The sequence below is a fragment of the Halichoerus grypus genome, chromosome 8, assembly GCF_964656455.1.
Source record: "Halichoerus grypus chromosome 8, mHalGry1.hap1.1, whole genome shotgun sequence".
In the NCBI taxonomy this organism is placed as follows: Eukaryota; Metazoa; Chordata; class Mammalia; order Carnivora; family Phocidae; genus Halichoerus; species Halichoerus grypus.
In genome coordinates, this window is record NC_135719.1 from 78,920,998 (window position 1) to 78,938,233 (window position 17,236).

The 17,236-nt window shown below is 38.7% G+C and overlaps 1 protein-coding gene across 1 annotated transcript; it reads left to right on the top strand.

Moving 5' to 3' along the window:
* The first annotated feature begins 8,038 nt into the window (after positions 1-8,038).
* On the top strand, positions 8,039-17,021 carry LOC118551888 (olfactory receptor 11H4). Its single transcript, XM_036118039.2, has 2 exons — positions 8,039-8,057; positions 16,072-17,021. Exon 2 carries the CDS (start codon positions 16,083-16,085, stop codon positions 17,019-17,021), a length of 939 nt encoding a protein of 312 aa, XP_035973932.2. The 5' UTR covers positions 8,039-8,057; positions 16,072-16,082.
* Positions 17,022-17,236: the final 215 nt, after the last annotated feature.

Genomic DNA, 17,236 nt, shown 5'->3' on the forward strand with positions numbered 1-17,236 from the left:
GGAAGAATTTTATTAATCATTCCCTTTTCTTCAGCTTTACTATTTATTTATCTCTAAATGAAAACTATGGAGTGGAAACACAAATACCCATGCCTCCATAAAAACACTGAAAAAAAAAAAAAACTGGCAAACATTGTCAGAATCTGCTTAATTAGAATTCTGGAAAATAGTTTATAGCAACCAAGTTAATGCTTCATCAAGAAAATGGCAAATAAAACATGGTAGGAGAGCTTTGCAGCATTTTAACTTATCCTTGCCACATCCTCTTCTCCTCAGAGAAGCAAAAGTCTTAAAAATAGCAGTCCATTTTCCCGGTGGAAGTTACTGATTCCTGGTTCCAGGAGAAGCAGAATGTACCTTGTTCTCAAAAGCTGTTTGTCTGTTTTGACCTGTCTAGGGGCTCCCTGAAAGACTATGAGAGAGGGTTTGTCTTTATTTCATCTACCTTGGAAATCTCTCAAGACAGAGAAATAACTGTATGGAAGTCATTCCCCAAAAACTTTAAAAGGCAAATGAATCAGCCATTGCTGCCTAGGACAAGGATATCAATTGAGATAAACAATAGATGCACTGAAAATCCTGGGAGGACAACCTAGGAAGTTAGTTATTTTGGAGAATAAGGACTCTGAAGAGCTTCCACATATTCCTGGAAATCTCCCTGAACAAAAAATATCAATAACAAGATAGGAATTATACTAAATAAAAATTTTAGAGGTAAAGGGTAAAACAATAAACATGAAAAATTCACTAGATGGGTTCAACAATAGATTGGAGCAAGCAGAAAATAAAAATCACTGAACATGAGGTGCCTGGTTGGCTCAGTTAAGCATCTGACTCTTGATTCAGCTTGGGTCATGATCTCAGGGTTGTGGGATCAAGCCCCTGTCAGGCTCTGCGTTTAGTGCAGAGTCTGCTTGTCCTTCTCCCACCCCCTCCGCCCCTCCCCCAGCTCACACTTCACTCTCTCACTCTCTCTCCAAGTAAACAAATAAAATATTTTTTAAATCACTGAATTGAGATTATTCAGCCTGATGAAAGAAAGAAAAAGAATTAAGTAAAACAGAGTCTAAGAGACCTATGGGACACCATCAAATATACCAGTATACACAACGTAAGGAGTCCAGAAAAAGAAAAGGGACATAAAGAATATTTGAGGAGGTGAGGAAAAGATGACAGAGGAGTAGGGGACCCTATTCCAACCGGTCCCCTGAATTGAGCTGGTTATCTACCAGACCATTCTGAACATAGACAAAATCAGCATGAGATATAAGAAGATATATCTGGATCTCTACAAACAGAATATTGCCAGCAGTTGGTTACAAGGTATGAAGTGGGGAGCCATGATTCTGCGGGCACTATCCAAAGACAAATGGAAGGGGGAGAGAGCCTTTGGGATCCTGCACCACCAGTTCATGAAAGCCTCCCGCACTGGGGACAGGGCACAGACTCGCAGACCAGTAGTGGTGGGGAAAGGACTTTAGGGCAGCCCGCTGGACTGAAACCTGGAGCGGCAGGGCCACCTGCAAACTAGTGGTGGCTGGTGGTTTTAGAAAAACAAAGGGCAGAGATGAGCCCCAACCTGGAGGCAAGGACTGGGAGTGCTGCTGAGGGGCACACAACCCAGGAAGCTGCAGTTTTTAGCAGCACAGACAGAAATGGGGATAGTGTGGCCTGGGTAGCTCACTGAAGAACAGACTGCAATCTCTCTGTTCTGAGGCAGAGGGTTGGAAACAGTCTCTTCTGCTCTGACTCTTGGAAGAGTCAGGGAAAGCCGCCAGAGAAAGCCGCCAAAGAACAAAAGCCCCCAAAAACCAGTTTTCACTGAGCCCATCCCCCCACAGGGGTCAGGGCAACTCTGCCCAAACAGGGTTGCCTGAGTAACAGCGCAGCAGGCCCCTCCCCCAGAAGACAGGCTGGGAGAACAAGAAGCCAACAACCCTAAGGTCCCTATAAAACAGGTGTATCTTGCTTGGGTGGTGGTCAATAATTTGGACTCTCTACATTCCCTCAACCACCCCTCAACAGAATGACTAGGAGGAGGAACCCCCAAAATAGGAAAGACTCAGAGACTGTGACTTCTGCCACAGGTTTACAAATGGATGCAGATATAACCAAGATGTACGAAATGGACTTCAGGGTAACAGTTATGAAGATGATAGCTAGAATGGAGAAATCAATTAAGGGCAACATAGAGTCTCTAAGGGCAGAAATGAAAGCTGAACTGGCAGAACTTAAAAATGCTATCAATGAGATCCAATCTAATCTAGATACTCTAATAGCTAAGGTAAATGAGGCAGAAGAATGAATTAGTGATCTAGAAGAACAATTGATAGAAAAGAAGGAAAAAGAGGAGGCCTGGGAAAAACAGCTCAAAATCCATGAAAACAGAATGAGAGAAATGAGTGATGCCATAAAACATTACAATGTCAGAATTATTGGGATACCTGAGGGGATGGAGAGAGAGGACTAGAAGATATATTTGAGCAAATTGTAGCTGAGAACTTCCTTAATCTGGGGTATGACACAAACGTTCCTGTCCTAGAGGCAGAGAGGACCCCTCCCAAGATCAAGGAAAGCAGACCAACACCCCGGCATGTAATAGTAAAACTCACAAATCTTAGAACCAAGGAAACCATCTTAAGGACAGTTAGGGGGAAGAGATTCCTACGTAAAGAGGGAGGAACATCAGAATATCATTAGACCTATCCATAGAGACCTGGCAAGCCAGAAAGGCCTCGCAAGACATATTCAGGGTACAAAACGAGAAGAACATGCAGGCAAGAATATTTTATCTGGCAAGGCTGTTATTTAGAATGAATGGAGAGATGCAGAGCTTCCAAGACTGGCAGAAACTGAAAGAATGTGTGACCACTAAGCTGGCCCTGCAAGAAATATTAAGGGGGTTCTATAAAAGGAGAAAGACCCCAAGAGCGATATACAACAGAAATTTACAGGGACAATCTATAGAAACAAGGACTTCACAGGCAACATGATGACAATTAATTCATATCTTTCAATAATCACTCTCAATGTGAACAGCCTAAATGCTCCCATAAAATGGCATAGGGTTGCAGATTGGATAAAAAGACAGGATCCATCCATATGCTGTCTACAAGAGACTCATTTTGAACCTAAAGATACATTCAGACTGAAAGTGAAGGGATGGAGATCCATCTTCCATGCCAACGGACCTCAAAAGAAAGCTGATATAGCAATTCTTATATCAGACAAATTAGAGACACAGAAGGACACTATATCATTCTTAAAAGGTCTATCCAACAAGAAGATCTAACAATTGTAAATATAGCCCCCAACATGGGAGCAGCCAACTACATAAGCCAACTGTTAACCAAAATAAAGAGTCAGATTGATAATAATATGTTAATAATAGGAGACCTTAACACTCCACTCTCAGCAATAGACAGATCATCTAAACAGAAAATCAACAAAGAAATAAGAGCTTTGAATGACACACTGGACCAGATGGACCTCATAGATATATATATACAGAACATTCCACCCTAAAACAAAAAAATACTCATTCTTCTCGAGCGCACACAGAACTTTCTCCAGAATAGACCACATACTGGATCACAAATCAGGTCTCAACCAATACCAAAAGACTGAGATTATTCCCTGCATATTCTTAGACCATGCTTTAAAACTGGAACTCAATCACAAGAAAAAATTTGGAAGGAATTCAAACACTTGGAAGCTAAAGACCACTCTACTCAAGAATGTTTGGGTCAACCAGGAAATCAAAGAACTTAAACAATTCATGGAAACCAATGTGAATGAAAACACATCAGTCCAAAACCTATGGGATACTACAAAGGCAGTCCTAAAGGGGAAATACATAGCCATCCAAGCCTCACTCAAAAAAATAGAAAAATCCCGAATTCACCAACTAACTGTATACCTTAAAGAACTGGAGAAAAAGCAACAAATGATGCCTAAGGCACGCATTAGAAGAGAAATAATTAAGATTAGAGCAGAGATCAATGAATTAGAAACCAGAAACACAGATCAGATCAAGGAAACTAGAAGTTGGTTCTTTGAAAGAATTAATAAGATTGATAAACCATTGGCCAGACTTACCCAAAAGAAAAGAGAAATGACCCAAATTAATAAAATTATGAATGAAAGGGGAGAGATCACGACTAACACCAAGGAAATAGAAACAATTATTAGAAATTATTATCAATAACTATATGCCAAAAAATTAAGCAACCTGGAAGAAATGGAGGCCTTCCTGGAAACCTATAAACTACCAAGACTGAAACAGGAAGAAACTGACAACCTGAATAGGCCAATAACCAGTAACGAGATTGAAGCAGTGATCAAAAACCTCCCAAAAAACAAGAGTCCAGGGCCTGATGGATTCCCTGGGGAATTCTACCAAACATTCAAAGAAGAAATAATACCTATTCTACTGAAGCTGTTTCAAAAAATAGAAACAGAAGGAAAGCTTCCAGACTCTTTCTATGAGGCCAGCATTACCTTAATCCCCAAACCAGGCAAAGACCCCATCAGAAAGGAGAATCTCAGACCGATATCCCTGATGAATATGGATTCCAAAATTCTCAACAAAATCCTAGCTAATAGGATCCAACAATACATTAAAAGGATCATCCACCACTACCAAGTGGGATTTATCCCCAAGATGTAAGGGTGGTTCAACATTCGCAAATCAATCACTGTGATAGAACACATTAATAAGAGGAGGGAGAAGAACCATATGGTCCTCTCAATTGATGCAGAAAAAGCATTTGACAAAATACAACATCCTTTCCTGATTAAAACTCTCCAGAGTATAGGGATAGAGGGAACATTCCTCAAGTTCATAAAATCCATCTATGAAAAAGCCACAGCGAACATCATCTTCAATGGGGAAAAGATGAGAGCCTTTCCCTTAAGATCAGGAACACGACAAGGATGCCCTCTCTCACCACTGTTGTTTAACATAGTACTAGAAGTCCTAGCAACAGCAATCAGACAACAAAAAGAAATAAAAGGCATTCAAATTGGCAAAGAAGAAATCAAACTCTCTCTCTTCCCAGATGACATGATACATTATGAGGAAAACCCAAAACACTCCACCCCCAAATTACTAGAACTCATCCAGCAATTCAGTAATGTGGCAGGATACAAAATCAATGCACAGAAATCAGTTGCTTTCTTATACACTAACAATGCAACTGTAGAAAGAGAAATTAGAGAAACAATTCCATTTACATTAGCACCAAAAACCATAAGATACCTTGGAATAAACCTAACCAAAGAGGTAAAGGATCTATACTCTAGGAACTACAGAACATTCATGAAAGAAATTGAAGAAGACAAAAAGATGGAAAAACATTCCATGCTCATGGATCGGAAGAATAAACACTGTTAAAATGTCTATGCTGCCCAGAGCAATCTATACCTTCGACGCCATCCCGACCAAAGTTCCAATGACATTTTTCAAAGTGCTGGAACAAACAATCCTAAAATTTGTATGGAATCAGAAAAGACCCCGAATCGCCAAGGAGATGTTGAAAAAGAAAAACCAAGCTGGGGGCATCACGTTGCCCGATTTCAAGCTATATTACAAAGCCGTGATCACCAAGACAGCATGGTACTGGCACAAAAACAGACATAGACAAATGGAACAGAATAGAGAGCCCAGATATGGACCCTCAACTCTATGGTCAAATAATCTTCGACGAAGCAGGAAAAAATATACAATGGAAAAAAGACAGTCTCTTCAATAAATGGTGCTGGGAAAATTGGACAGCCACATGCAGAAGAATGAAACTCGACCATTCTCTAACACCATTCACAAAGATAAACTCAAAATGGATGAAAGACCTCAACGTGAGACAGGAATCCATCAAAATCCTAGAGGAGAACATAGGCAGTAACCTCTTCGACATTGGCCACAGCAATTTCTTTCAAGATACATCTCCAAAGGGGAGTGAAACAAAAGGGAAAGTGAACTTTGGGGGCTTCATCAAGATAAAAAGCTTCTGCACAGCAAAGGAAACAGTCAATTAAAAAAAGAGGCAATGCACAGAATGGGAGAAGGTATTTGCAAATGACACTACAGACAAAGCGCTGATTTCCAAGATCTGTAAAGAACTTCTCAAACTCAACACCCAAAAAAACAAATAATCAAGTGAAAAAATGGTCAGAAGACATGAGCAGACACTTTTCAAAAGAAGACATACAAATGGCTAACAGACACATGAAAAAATGTTCATCATCATTAGCCATCAGGGAATTTCAAATCTAAACCACACTGAGATACCACCTTACACCAGTTAGAATGGGAAAAATTGACAAGGCAAAGAAACAACAAATATTGGAGAGGTTGTGGAGAAAGGGGAACCCTCTTACACTGTTGGTGGGAATGCAAGTTGGTACAGAAAACAGTGTGGAGGTTCCTCAAAAAATTAAAAATAGAGCTACTCTATGAGCCAACAATTACACTACTGGATATTTACCCCAAAGACACAGATGTAGTGAAAAGAAGGGCCCTATGCACCCCAATGTTCATAGCAGCAATGTGCACAATAGCCAAACTGTGGAAAGAGCCAAGATGCCCTTCAACAGACGAATGAATAAAGAAGATGTGGTCCATATATACAATGGAATATTACTCAGCCATCAGAAAGGATGAATACCCAACTTTTACATCAACATGGATGGGACCGGAGGAGATTATGCTAAGTGAAATAAGTCAAGCAGAGAAAGTCAATTATCACATGGTTTCACTTATTTGTGGAACATAAAGAATAGCACGGAGGACGTTAGGAGAAGGAAGGGAAAAATGAAGGGGGGGAGATTGGAGGGGGAGACAAACCATGAGAGACTATGGACTCCAAGAAACAAACTGAGGGCTTTAGAGGGGAGGGGGTTAGGGGGATGGGTTAGCCCAGTGTTGGATATTAAGGAGGGCACGTACTGCATGGAGCACTGGGTGTTATACGAAAACAACGAATCGTGGATCACTACATCAAAAACTAATGATGTATTGTATGGTGACTAACATAATAAAATTAAATTAAATTTAAAAATAAGAAATAAAAAATATATATATTGAGTTTTCCAACCCATGAACAAGTTATATATTTACAGTTATTTACACCTTCAATTTCCCTCAGCAAAGTTTTATAGTTTTCATTGTATAGGTCTTTCACATCTTTTATCAGATTTATCTCTATTAAATGTTTTTGTGACTCATAAATGCCATTTTTTAATATCAACTTCTGATTGTTACTAGCAATTGCATATAGAAGTACAAAATTTTTGTATATGGATCTTGTATTTTGAAATCTTAAAAAGTTTTGTAGATTTCACTGAATTTTCTATATAATCATTTCACATCTACTGAAAGGAAATCTTATTTGTCAATCTAGATGCCATTTTTTTTCCTTTGCCTGATTACACTAACTTCCAGTATAATGCTGAATAGAAGTGGTGAGAGCAGACATCTTGTCTTATTTCTGATTTTAAAGGAAAATCATTCATTTTCACCAGTATGATGTTGGATACAGATTTGTGAAAATGTCTGCTACAGATCAAAGAAGTTTCTGTCTATTCCCAGCTTGCTAAGAACTTTTCAAGGATGGGTGTTAGTTGGAATACAGTTTCATAGGTACAGGTATATTATGTATTACTTAGATTTTTTTTTTTAAAGATTTTATTTATTTTTATTTGAGAGAGAGAGAATGAGAGAGCGAGTACATGAGAGGGGGGAGGGTCAGAGGGAGAAGCAGACTCCCTGCCGAGCAGGGAGCCCGATGCGGGACTCGATCCGGGGACTCCAGGATCATGACCTGAGCCGAAGGCAGTCGCTTAACCAACTGAGCCACCCAGGCGCCCTACTTAGATTTTTTTAATTAATATATAATGTATTCTTTGTTTCAAGAGTACAGATCTGTGATTCATCAGTCTTACACAATTCACAGCGCTCACCATAGCACATACCCTCTCCAATGTCCATCACCCAATCACCCCATCCCCCCCACCCCCCTCCACTCCAGCAACCCTCAGTTTGTTTCCTGAGATTAAGAGTCTCTTATGGTTTGGAATTTGAGAAACAAGACAGAGGATCATAGGGGAAGGGAAGGAAAAATGAAACAAGATGAAATCAGAGAGGGAGACAAACTATTACTGAGATTTTTATGTACCAACTTGGGCATTTAACTACATTATCTAATACAATTTAAATAGGGAAATGTCAAATTTGTTTTAAAGGAAATTCATAACTGGAGACTTGACTTTTTACCAATATAAGATCTTATAAGTCACAAATCTTCATTTTATTATTTTCCTTTTATTTTTTTAAAGATTGGAGAGAGAGAAAGAGCAGGGGGAAGGAGCAGAAGGACAGGGGGAGAGTCCTAAATAAATTCGGGACTGAGCACAGAGCCCAACACAGGGCCCAATCCCACGACCCTCAGATCTCAACCTGAGCCAAAACCAAGAGTCAGGGTCACTCAACCAACTGCATCACCCAAGCACCCCATTCTTTTCTTTTTAAATTAATATTTCTCTTCTTTCTTTTTGTACATTTTTGGTTGATACATCAAATCCTTGGTGGAACAAAAAGGAATATATTAAAGTAAATGCATTTTTAAAAAGATTTATTTTTAAGTAGTTTCTGTACCCAACGTGGGACTCGATACTACAACCCCAAGATCAAGAGTCACATGCTCTGCCACATGAGTCAGCCATGCACCCCAATAAATGCATTTTTAATTAAACATGTTGGTAAATAAGTAGTTCCAAGTTGAGTTGCTTAGAAGGTACGGCTTTTTATTAAGATGGGATTTTTATTAAATTAGAATTTTTATTAAGCCTTATCCTTAGCAGGTTAGTATTAAGCAGGCTTCCCCAGAGTTCAGATAAAATGCTCTTTATTGTGACCTCGAAGGTTCTAGGTATTTAATAGTGCCTATGTCTCCAGCCTCATATACCATTTTCTTCTAGAAGGCCAAAATTAACCTTTATTATCTTTGAAAACTCCATAATTATACCTGTACTTGTGTGGAATTTAATTCCCCTAGATTTCTGCATGGCTTATTCCCTTAGTTTAAAATATCACGTCACAGGGCGCTTGGGTGGCTCAGTTGTTAAGCATCTGCCTTCGGCTCTGGTCATGGTCCCAGGGTCCTGGGATTGAGTCCCACATCAGGCTCCCTGCTCAGTGGGAAGCCTGCTCCTCCCTCTCCCACTCCCCCTGCTTGTGCTCCTGCTCTCGCTCTCTGTCAAATAAATAAAATCTTTAAAAAAAAAAATCACCTGGGTATTAAAGAGGGCACGTTCTGCATGGAGCACTGGGTGTTACGCACAAACAATGAATCATGGAACACTACATCAAAAACTAATGATGTAATGTGTGGTGATTAACATAACAATAAAAAATTTTTTTAAAAAATCACCTCACAAAAACACTCTGACCATCTGATCTAAATTATGCCCTATCTTACCACCGCAATTTTTGTATAGATACTCTCCATTTTTCCTTTTATATAACTTAGTATCTTTGGTATTATAGATCTTTGTGTGTATCTGCTTATTAACTCTCTCATGATAATGTAAGTTTCACCAAGGGAGGGATATCATAGAGGTAAATGAATGGATGAATTAAATGTACTAACCCCAGATGCCAACTGATTATTCTTTGACCAAAGAGTTAAGGCAAATCACCTGGAACTGTCATCAAATTCATCTGTATCTGTCTTCATCTCATTCTCTTAGAATTACTGGCTTTTGCTCTCTGCTTTCACCTCTTTTGGGTTGTGCTTCAATTCAGGCAAGTGTGACTCCTACCGGGTCCTTTGGTGGATGGATGGTGTTGGAGGGGAGACCAAGACCAAATATGGTTTAGCCAAGTCCACAGGGAGATGGGACTGTTTCTGAATCTGTATCCAGGAACTAGATCAGTGAGTCTGCCACCTGGGCATGTGTCTGCCTACTCAAAGTGGCCCTCTTGATCATGGGCTTCACTGGGGTTTCACAATCTCTTATCTAGATCCCAAAGCTCCCACAAAGGCACTTTTGTCCATGGATGGCTGCCAAATTATTGGTACTGAGGGGGGATACAAGGCCAGCATTACCAAAGCCAAAAAAACACACTACAAGGGAATCCTGGGTGGTTCAGTCAGTTGAGTGTCCAACTTTTGGTTTTGGCTCAGGCATGATCTCAGGGTCATGGGATCGAGCTTTGTGTCAGGCTGTGTTCAGTGTGGAGTCTGCTTGTCCCTCTCCTTCCCCCTCTGTCCCTCCCTCTCTGCTCCTCCTCACCCTCTAAAATAAATAAAATCTTTAAAAAAAAAAAAAGACACAACACAAAACAACAACTACTGCCAACATCCCTGGTGAATATACATGCAAACATTTTCAACAAAATATAAGGAAACCAAATTCAATAACACATTAAAAGGATCATACACCATGATCAAGTGGGAATCAGCCCTGGGATGCAAGGATAGTTTAACATAAGTGAATCAATATATGTGATACACTACATAAAATGAGGGATAAAAACCATATGATCATCTCAATAGATGTAGAAAAAGCATTTGGTTAAATATGACATCCTTTCATGATTAAAAAAAAAAAAGACTTTTAAAAATGTGAGTGGAGAAGAAACATACCTCAACATAATAAAAGCCATATATGACAAGCCCACAGCAAACATCATACTCAATGGTAAAAGGTCAAAAGCTTTTTTGCAGAGGTCAGAAACAAGGTCATGGTGTCATGCTTACCATTTCTGCAACTCTTTTTTTTTTAAAGATTTTATTTATTTGACAGAGAGAGCACAAGCAGAGGGAGAGAGAGGGAGAAGCAGGCTCCCTGCCGAGCAAGGAGCCCGATGTGGGACATGCTTACCATTTCTATTCAATGTAGTACTGGAAGTCCTAGCCAGAGCAATCAGTCAAGAAAAAGAAATAAAAGACATCAAATCAGAAAAAAAGGTAAATTGTTTTTGCAGATGACACGATCTTATATGGAGGAAGTCCTAAAGACTCCGCCAAAAAACTATTAGAACTCTCAACAAATTGAGTAAAGTTGTAGGATACAAAATCAACATACAGAGATCAGTTGTGCTTATATTCACTATGAAATATCTGAAAAATAAATAAAGAAAATAATCACATTTACAATAACATCAAAAACAATAAAATACTTAAGAATAAATTTAACCAAGGAAGTGAAAGATCTGTACACTGAAAACTATAAGACTTTGATGAAAGAAACTGAATAAAGACACTGATAAATGGAGAGATATTCCCTACTCAGAGATAGGAAGAGCCACTATTGTAAAAAGGTCCATAATGTCCAAAGTCATCAATAGATTCAATGCAATCCCTATCAAAATTCCAATGACATTTTTTCACAGAAATGGGGGGGAAATATAAAATTTGAATGGAACCACAAAAGATCCTGAATATGCAAAGCAATTCTAAGAAAGAACAAAGCTGGAGGCATCACACTTCCTCATTTCAAGCTATACTACAAAGCTATAGTAATCAAAACTGTATGGCATTGGCACAAAAATGGACACATAACCCAACAGAACAGAACCAAGAGCCAAGAAATAAACCCTTACAAATACAGTCAACTAATATTTAACAAAGGAGCCAAAAATACTCAATGGAGAAATGGTGTAGAGTGTCCTTGAATATCAAGTTCACATACAAGCTACCCCAGTAACCAGCAATGAAGATTTTCTCATTGATCTCATTGATCGTCACCATTTCCTAAGAGTCATATTTTGAAGAAGTGGTTTAAGAGGATCCTCAGAAGAAACCTCAATTTTTCTAAGAAGAAAAACAAAAGACCAATGATAAAAAATCTCTTCTTGTGTTTGCACTGATATCAAATTTTCCACTCTTAGAAAAGAAAATCATAAAGGAAACTGACAATTTGACTAATTTAGTCAATTAAATGGCTCCTGTCATCTTGGATTTAGATCACACAAGGCAGTCCCTACCTGTTATCAACCACCTGGTCATTACAGTGGAAGACTCCAGAAAAACATAGTGTATTTAACTTTAAAGTGACCAACAGAATATAGTTTCATGCTTCTCTGTTGCAACACTTCACAAGCATTTATTCACAAACATATTTCAGTTTCAGAATTCGAGTCATGGGCAAAACTTCCATTTATTGCACTAATCTCCAAAGAGGATGATTCTTTAATGGAATGCAATCTCTGCAATAGAAAGCTTCCTGAAATTTATTCACTATTTCCCCTGGACTCTCTGTTTCCTATGAAACAGAACTAATCTACTAGGAGCTAATCTACTAAAACCTGGATGAGCCCCAAAGACTGGAAAGAGGATGCACTCCAGGGGAAACGTGAGGAAGCCACTGAAACCACTTGGGGAGAGACATCAAGTTTTAGAGGAATCCCTGAGAGGGATTAATCCCTGAGATTAAACACTGCTTTGCATGTTAAAATGTCTCAGTAAACTCCTAGAAAACAAGCTTCTAAAGCCTCCAGAAATTAAGGAAGTCCAGTGAACCACATATAATGCTCTCACCTGGAGTTTTCATCATCAAAGCCAATGAGGAGATGATGCCTTTATGTTCAACTCCACTATGTCCATCCCTCTTTCCAAGCTGAGCCAGGAAATCCATCATTGTATGTAAGAGAAAGGGACTAATTGTCCATATTACAACTACTGCTGTGATATACTACAGACTGCCTTTTACTTTATAAATCTAATTAGACATTGTTCCTGTGTAGTAGTATAGTGTGAACATTCCATATGTGAATACAGGACATGTGCGTTCATTGGGTAAAAAGTCATGCACTCTCTGTGAAGCTTATCTGTAAAATGAAAAGTTAGAGTAAATTATCTGAACCATTTTTCCCCAATTCTATTATTTTTTTTATTATTAAGGACTATCTTTCTGAAAATAATCTCTTTTTAGGAGTAATCAGGTGTTATATTCTTCTCTCAGACTACCTGAGAAGACAGTATACCAAGTGAGGGACATTTGGAAGGAGGCTATGTAATCAAACTATTATTCTTGAGGTGGCCACCCAAGAATGTGATTGGTTGGTTAGTTGGTTTCTTGTACTAGAAAGGAGTGTATGAAAAACCTAGTCCCCTAGAATTATAGCTCATATAGTGATTTATGAATGCCAAAAGCATGAAAACAGCACTTTTTTATGGTAAAAATTGTGGATTTTCCATTCTAATGCCCTACCTATTCTGAGCAAGCATTTTGGAGGCTTTCAGGAGTGGAGTTATGCAGAACTTTATGGAGTCAGTTTAGTCCTTCAGTGATTAAAATAAAAATTGATTACTCTGGATTTTCCATTAAGCTCCCCACCCTTTGATTATCCCATTACTTACCAACACTTTGACCAAAGATTACAGGAAAAATAATGTTTCTGCTAAACAATTTTACAGGGTATGGTGGTAGAAAAAATGAAATTAAGTGTGAAGTTGTTGGTGTATAATGGAGAGTGTCTTGAACTGTTATTCACATTAAGTAGGCATGGTCCATTTTTCAGAAGAAGAACAAGAAGCACAGATCTCAGGATCCTGGTTTCTAATTTGAATCTTTGAGCCTGGACTTAGTTCTTGAGCAGCAGGGAAACTAGTTTATTTATGCTTCATAAATAACAGTCTGGAAATTATCTACTGAGCACCTTATTCAATGAAAGTGGAAAACAAATGTCTTTCGAGTTCAACATTGATTGGAAAACTGGACAACTTTACAACATGGATGCTCAAACCTCCTTTTTATACTTCCTTAAAAACCACCAACAGGGGACTAGTAACATTGAAGTCCAAATCTCTGTTCTTATTTGCCTTTCAAATTTCTTTACCTTTCATTCCTGGCAAAGTTATAACTGGTGATCTCCAATAGATAAGGCAAGAGGTCTGAATTTAACAAGAAAACTCAATATTGAAACTACCATTTCTAAGACTCTTAGTGCTTTTCAATATTAATTAAAGATTACTCTGTTGTTTAAACACAAAAATTTTAACTTTTTTGTTCAATTCTTTTTTTTATTTTTATTTTATTATGTTATATTAATCACCATACATTACATCATTAGTTTTTGATGTAGTGTTCCATGATTCATTGTTTGTGTATAGCACCCAGTGCTCCATTCAATTCTTAAATACTGTTGAAAAGTACATGCCTATCCAAATATTTGAAAATGTCCTCTCCCTTTCAGAAAACAAAATTAATTCTACCAGATAAAAGTGCAGATAAGACCCTATTCAATCTCAGATCCCTTTGTTTTTATCATCCAAAATTACTTACTAAATGAACTAAAACTTTGTACTCAAAACATCATTTTCTTTATTTTAGCTAGGTAGGATCTGAATATGAAGAGTAAGACAGTTTGTTTTTTATAGCATGTGTAAAAAACATTAAAATAAACACTTGCAAATACAGATAATTGAAAATAATATCCTCACTTATCCTTTAGAGCAAAGTTTTTTTTTTATTTTTTTTATTGTTATGTTAATCCCCATACATTACATCATTAGTTTTAGATATAGTGTTCCATGATTCATTGTTTGTGCATAACACCCAGTGCTCCATGCAGAACGTGCCCTCCCCAATACCCATCACCAGGCTAACCCATCCTCCCACCCCCCTCCCCTCTAGAACCCTCAGTTTGTTTTTCAGTGTCCATCGTCTCTCATGGTTCTTCTCCCCCTCCGATTTCCCCCCTTCATTCTTCCCCTCCTGCTACATTCTTCTTCTTCTTTTTTTCTTTCTTAACATATATTGCATTATTTGTTTCAGAGGTACAGATCTGAGATTCAACAGTCTTGCACAATTCACAGCGCTTACCAGAGCACATACCCTCCCCAGTGTCCATCACCCAGTCACCCCATCCCTCCCACCCCACCCCCCACTCCAGCAACCCTCAGTTTGTTTCCTGAGATTAAGGATTCTTCATATCAGTGAGGTCATATGATACATGTCTTTCTCTGTTTGACTTATTTCGTTCAGCATAATACCCTCCAGTTCCATCCACGTCGTTGCAAATGGCAAGATCTCATTCCTTTTGATGGCTGCATAATATTCCATTGTATATATAAACCACATCTTCTTTATCCATTCATCTGTTGATGGACATCTTGGCTCTTTCCACAGTTTGGCTATTGTGGACATTGCTGCTATAAACATCGGGATGCACGTACGCTTTCGGATCCCTACTTTTGTATCTTTGGGGTAAATACCCAGTAGTGCAATTGTAGAGCAAAGATATTTGATATGGTTGGTCTTTTGTGTATTTTTTAGGTGTCACTCAACTGTTAGAGTGATATTTTTTTTAAAAAATCTTTAAAGGAAAATTTAAGAACAGCCCTGAGTCTTGACTGTAGAGATGTCTACAACAATTAATTCAGTTGATTAGACTATTCTGAAAAGCCAATGTCCTTGGGTAAGTTTTATCTCCATGAGTAAGTCAACTAATTTTGTTCTGTTGCCAAAAGTTTAACCCATCCTCACATCAGCTGTCCTCAAAATATTTGCCTTTTTTTTTTTAAACAAGGTAAGCTGAATAAGAGAAAGTGGATGAGTTTGTACATTGAAGACCCATAATCAACTTTAGGAAAACAAACCAGAATCATAAAAGGTCTTCTTAAGGATCAAAGAAATCAAAAAAGAAAGAAATTTGTCTGGTTGTACCACTGATGTAGAAAATTCTTGCTGCATTATATCCTAGCAAAAGAACACTAAGATTTAGAACCACGATCAATTCAAAATGAGGTGAGAGGGGAGTCTGGGTAGCTCAGTCAGTTAACTGTCTGCCTTCAGCTCAGGTCATGATCTCAGGGTCCTGGGATCGAGCGAGCCCAGCAGGGAGCCTGCTTCTCCCTTTCCTCCCTGTTCATCCTCTCTCTCACTATCTCTCTCTCAAATAAATAAATAAAAATCTTAAAAAAAAATAAGGTGAGATTTATTCCCACCTGGTCTCAAAATATCTCATATTTTCCTGTAGAGTTTAAGGTCCCTTCTCAATAAAGTCCTTGAAACATGTAGGAAGCAAAGAAACTTGTGTTACACTCATATCTTTCTTCTTCATAGGTTTAAGACCCATGAACAGGTCAGCAACACACATTCACACTGTAACTGAGTTTGTTCTCCTGGGATTCCCTGGTTGCTGGGAGATACAGATTTTCCTCTTCTCGCTCTTTTTGGTGGTTTATGTCTTGACCTTGCTGGGGAATGGAACCATCATCTGTGCGGTGAGATGGGACCCACGACTACATACCCCAATGTACTTTCTGCTGGGAAACTTTGCCTTCCTTGAGATCTGGTATGCTTCCTCCACTGTTCCTAACATGCTAGCCAACATTCTCTCCAAAACCAAGGCCATCTCATTTTCTGGCTGCTTCCTCCAGTTCTATTTCTTCTTTTCCCTGGGCACAACTGAATGTCTCTTCCTGGCAATAATAGCTTATGATCGGTACCTGGCCATCTGCCACCCGCTGCACTACCCCACCATCATGACTGGGAAACTCTGTAGAATTCTGGTGTCTCTCTGCTGGCTTATTGGATTCCTTGGCTACCCAATCCCCATTTTCTTCATCTCCCAACTCCCCTTCTGTGGACCCAATATCATTGATCACTTCCTGTGTGACATGGACCCACTGATGGCTCTGTCTTGTACTCCAGCCCCCATTACTGAATTTTTCTATACTCAGAGCTCCCTTGTTCTCTTTTTTACTATTATGTACATTCTTCGATCCTATATCTTGTTGCTCAGAACTGTTTTTCAGGTCCCTTCTGCAGCTGGCCAGAGGAAGGCCTTTTCCACCTGTGGGTCTCACTTAGCGGTGGTGTCACTTTTTTATGGGACAGTCATGGTAATGTATGTGAGTCCTACATATGGCATCCCAACTTTGATGCAGAAGATTCTCACACTGGTATATTCAATAATGACTCCTCTCTTTAATCCCCTGATCTATAGTCTTCGCAATAAGGACATGAAACTTGCCCTGAGAAACATCCTGTTTAGAATGAGAATTAGTTAAAACTCTTGAGCCAAAGATGTCCATACTTCCAAATTCTAATGATGAATAAGTTGGAGATGTATAAATTTTTTAATGGCCTTTTAGTTCTTACTCTAAGTAAAAGCTTTTCTTTTTCCCCAGAAGTATGCTCAGCTTAAATACCCATGCTGACTACTAAAACCTAAATTCACTGCACATCAACATGCAGTGAAATTTTTCTAAAGGCTATCATCATT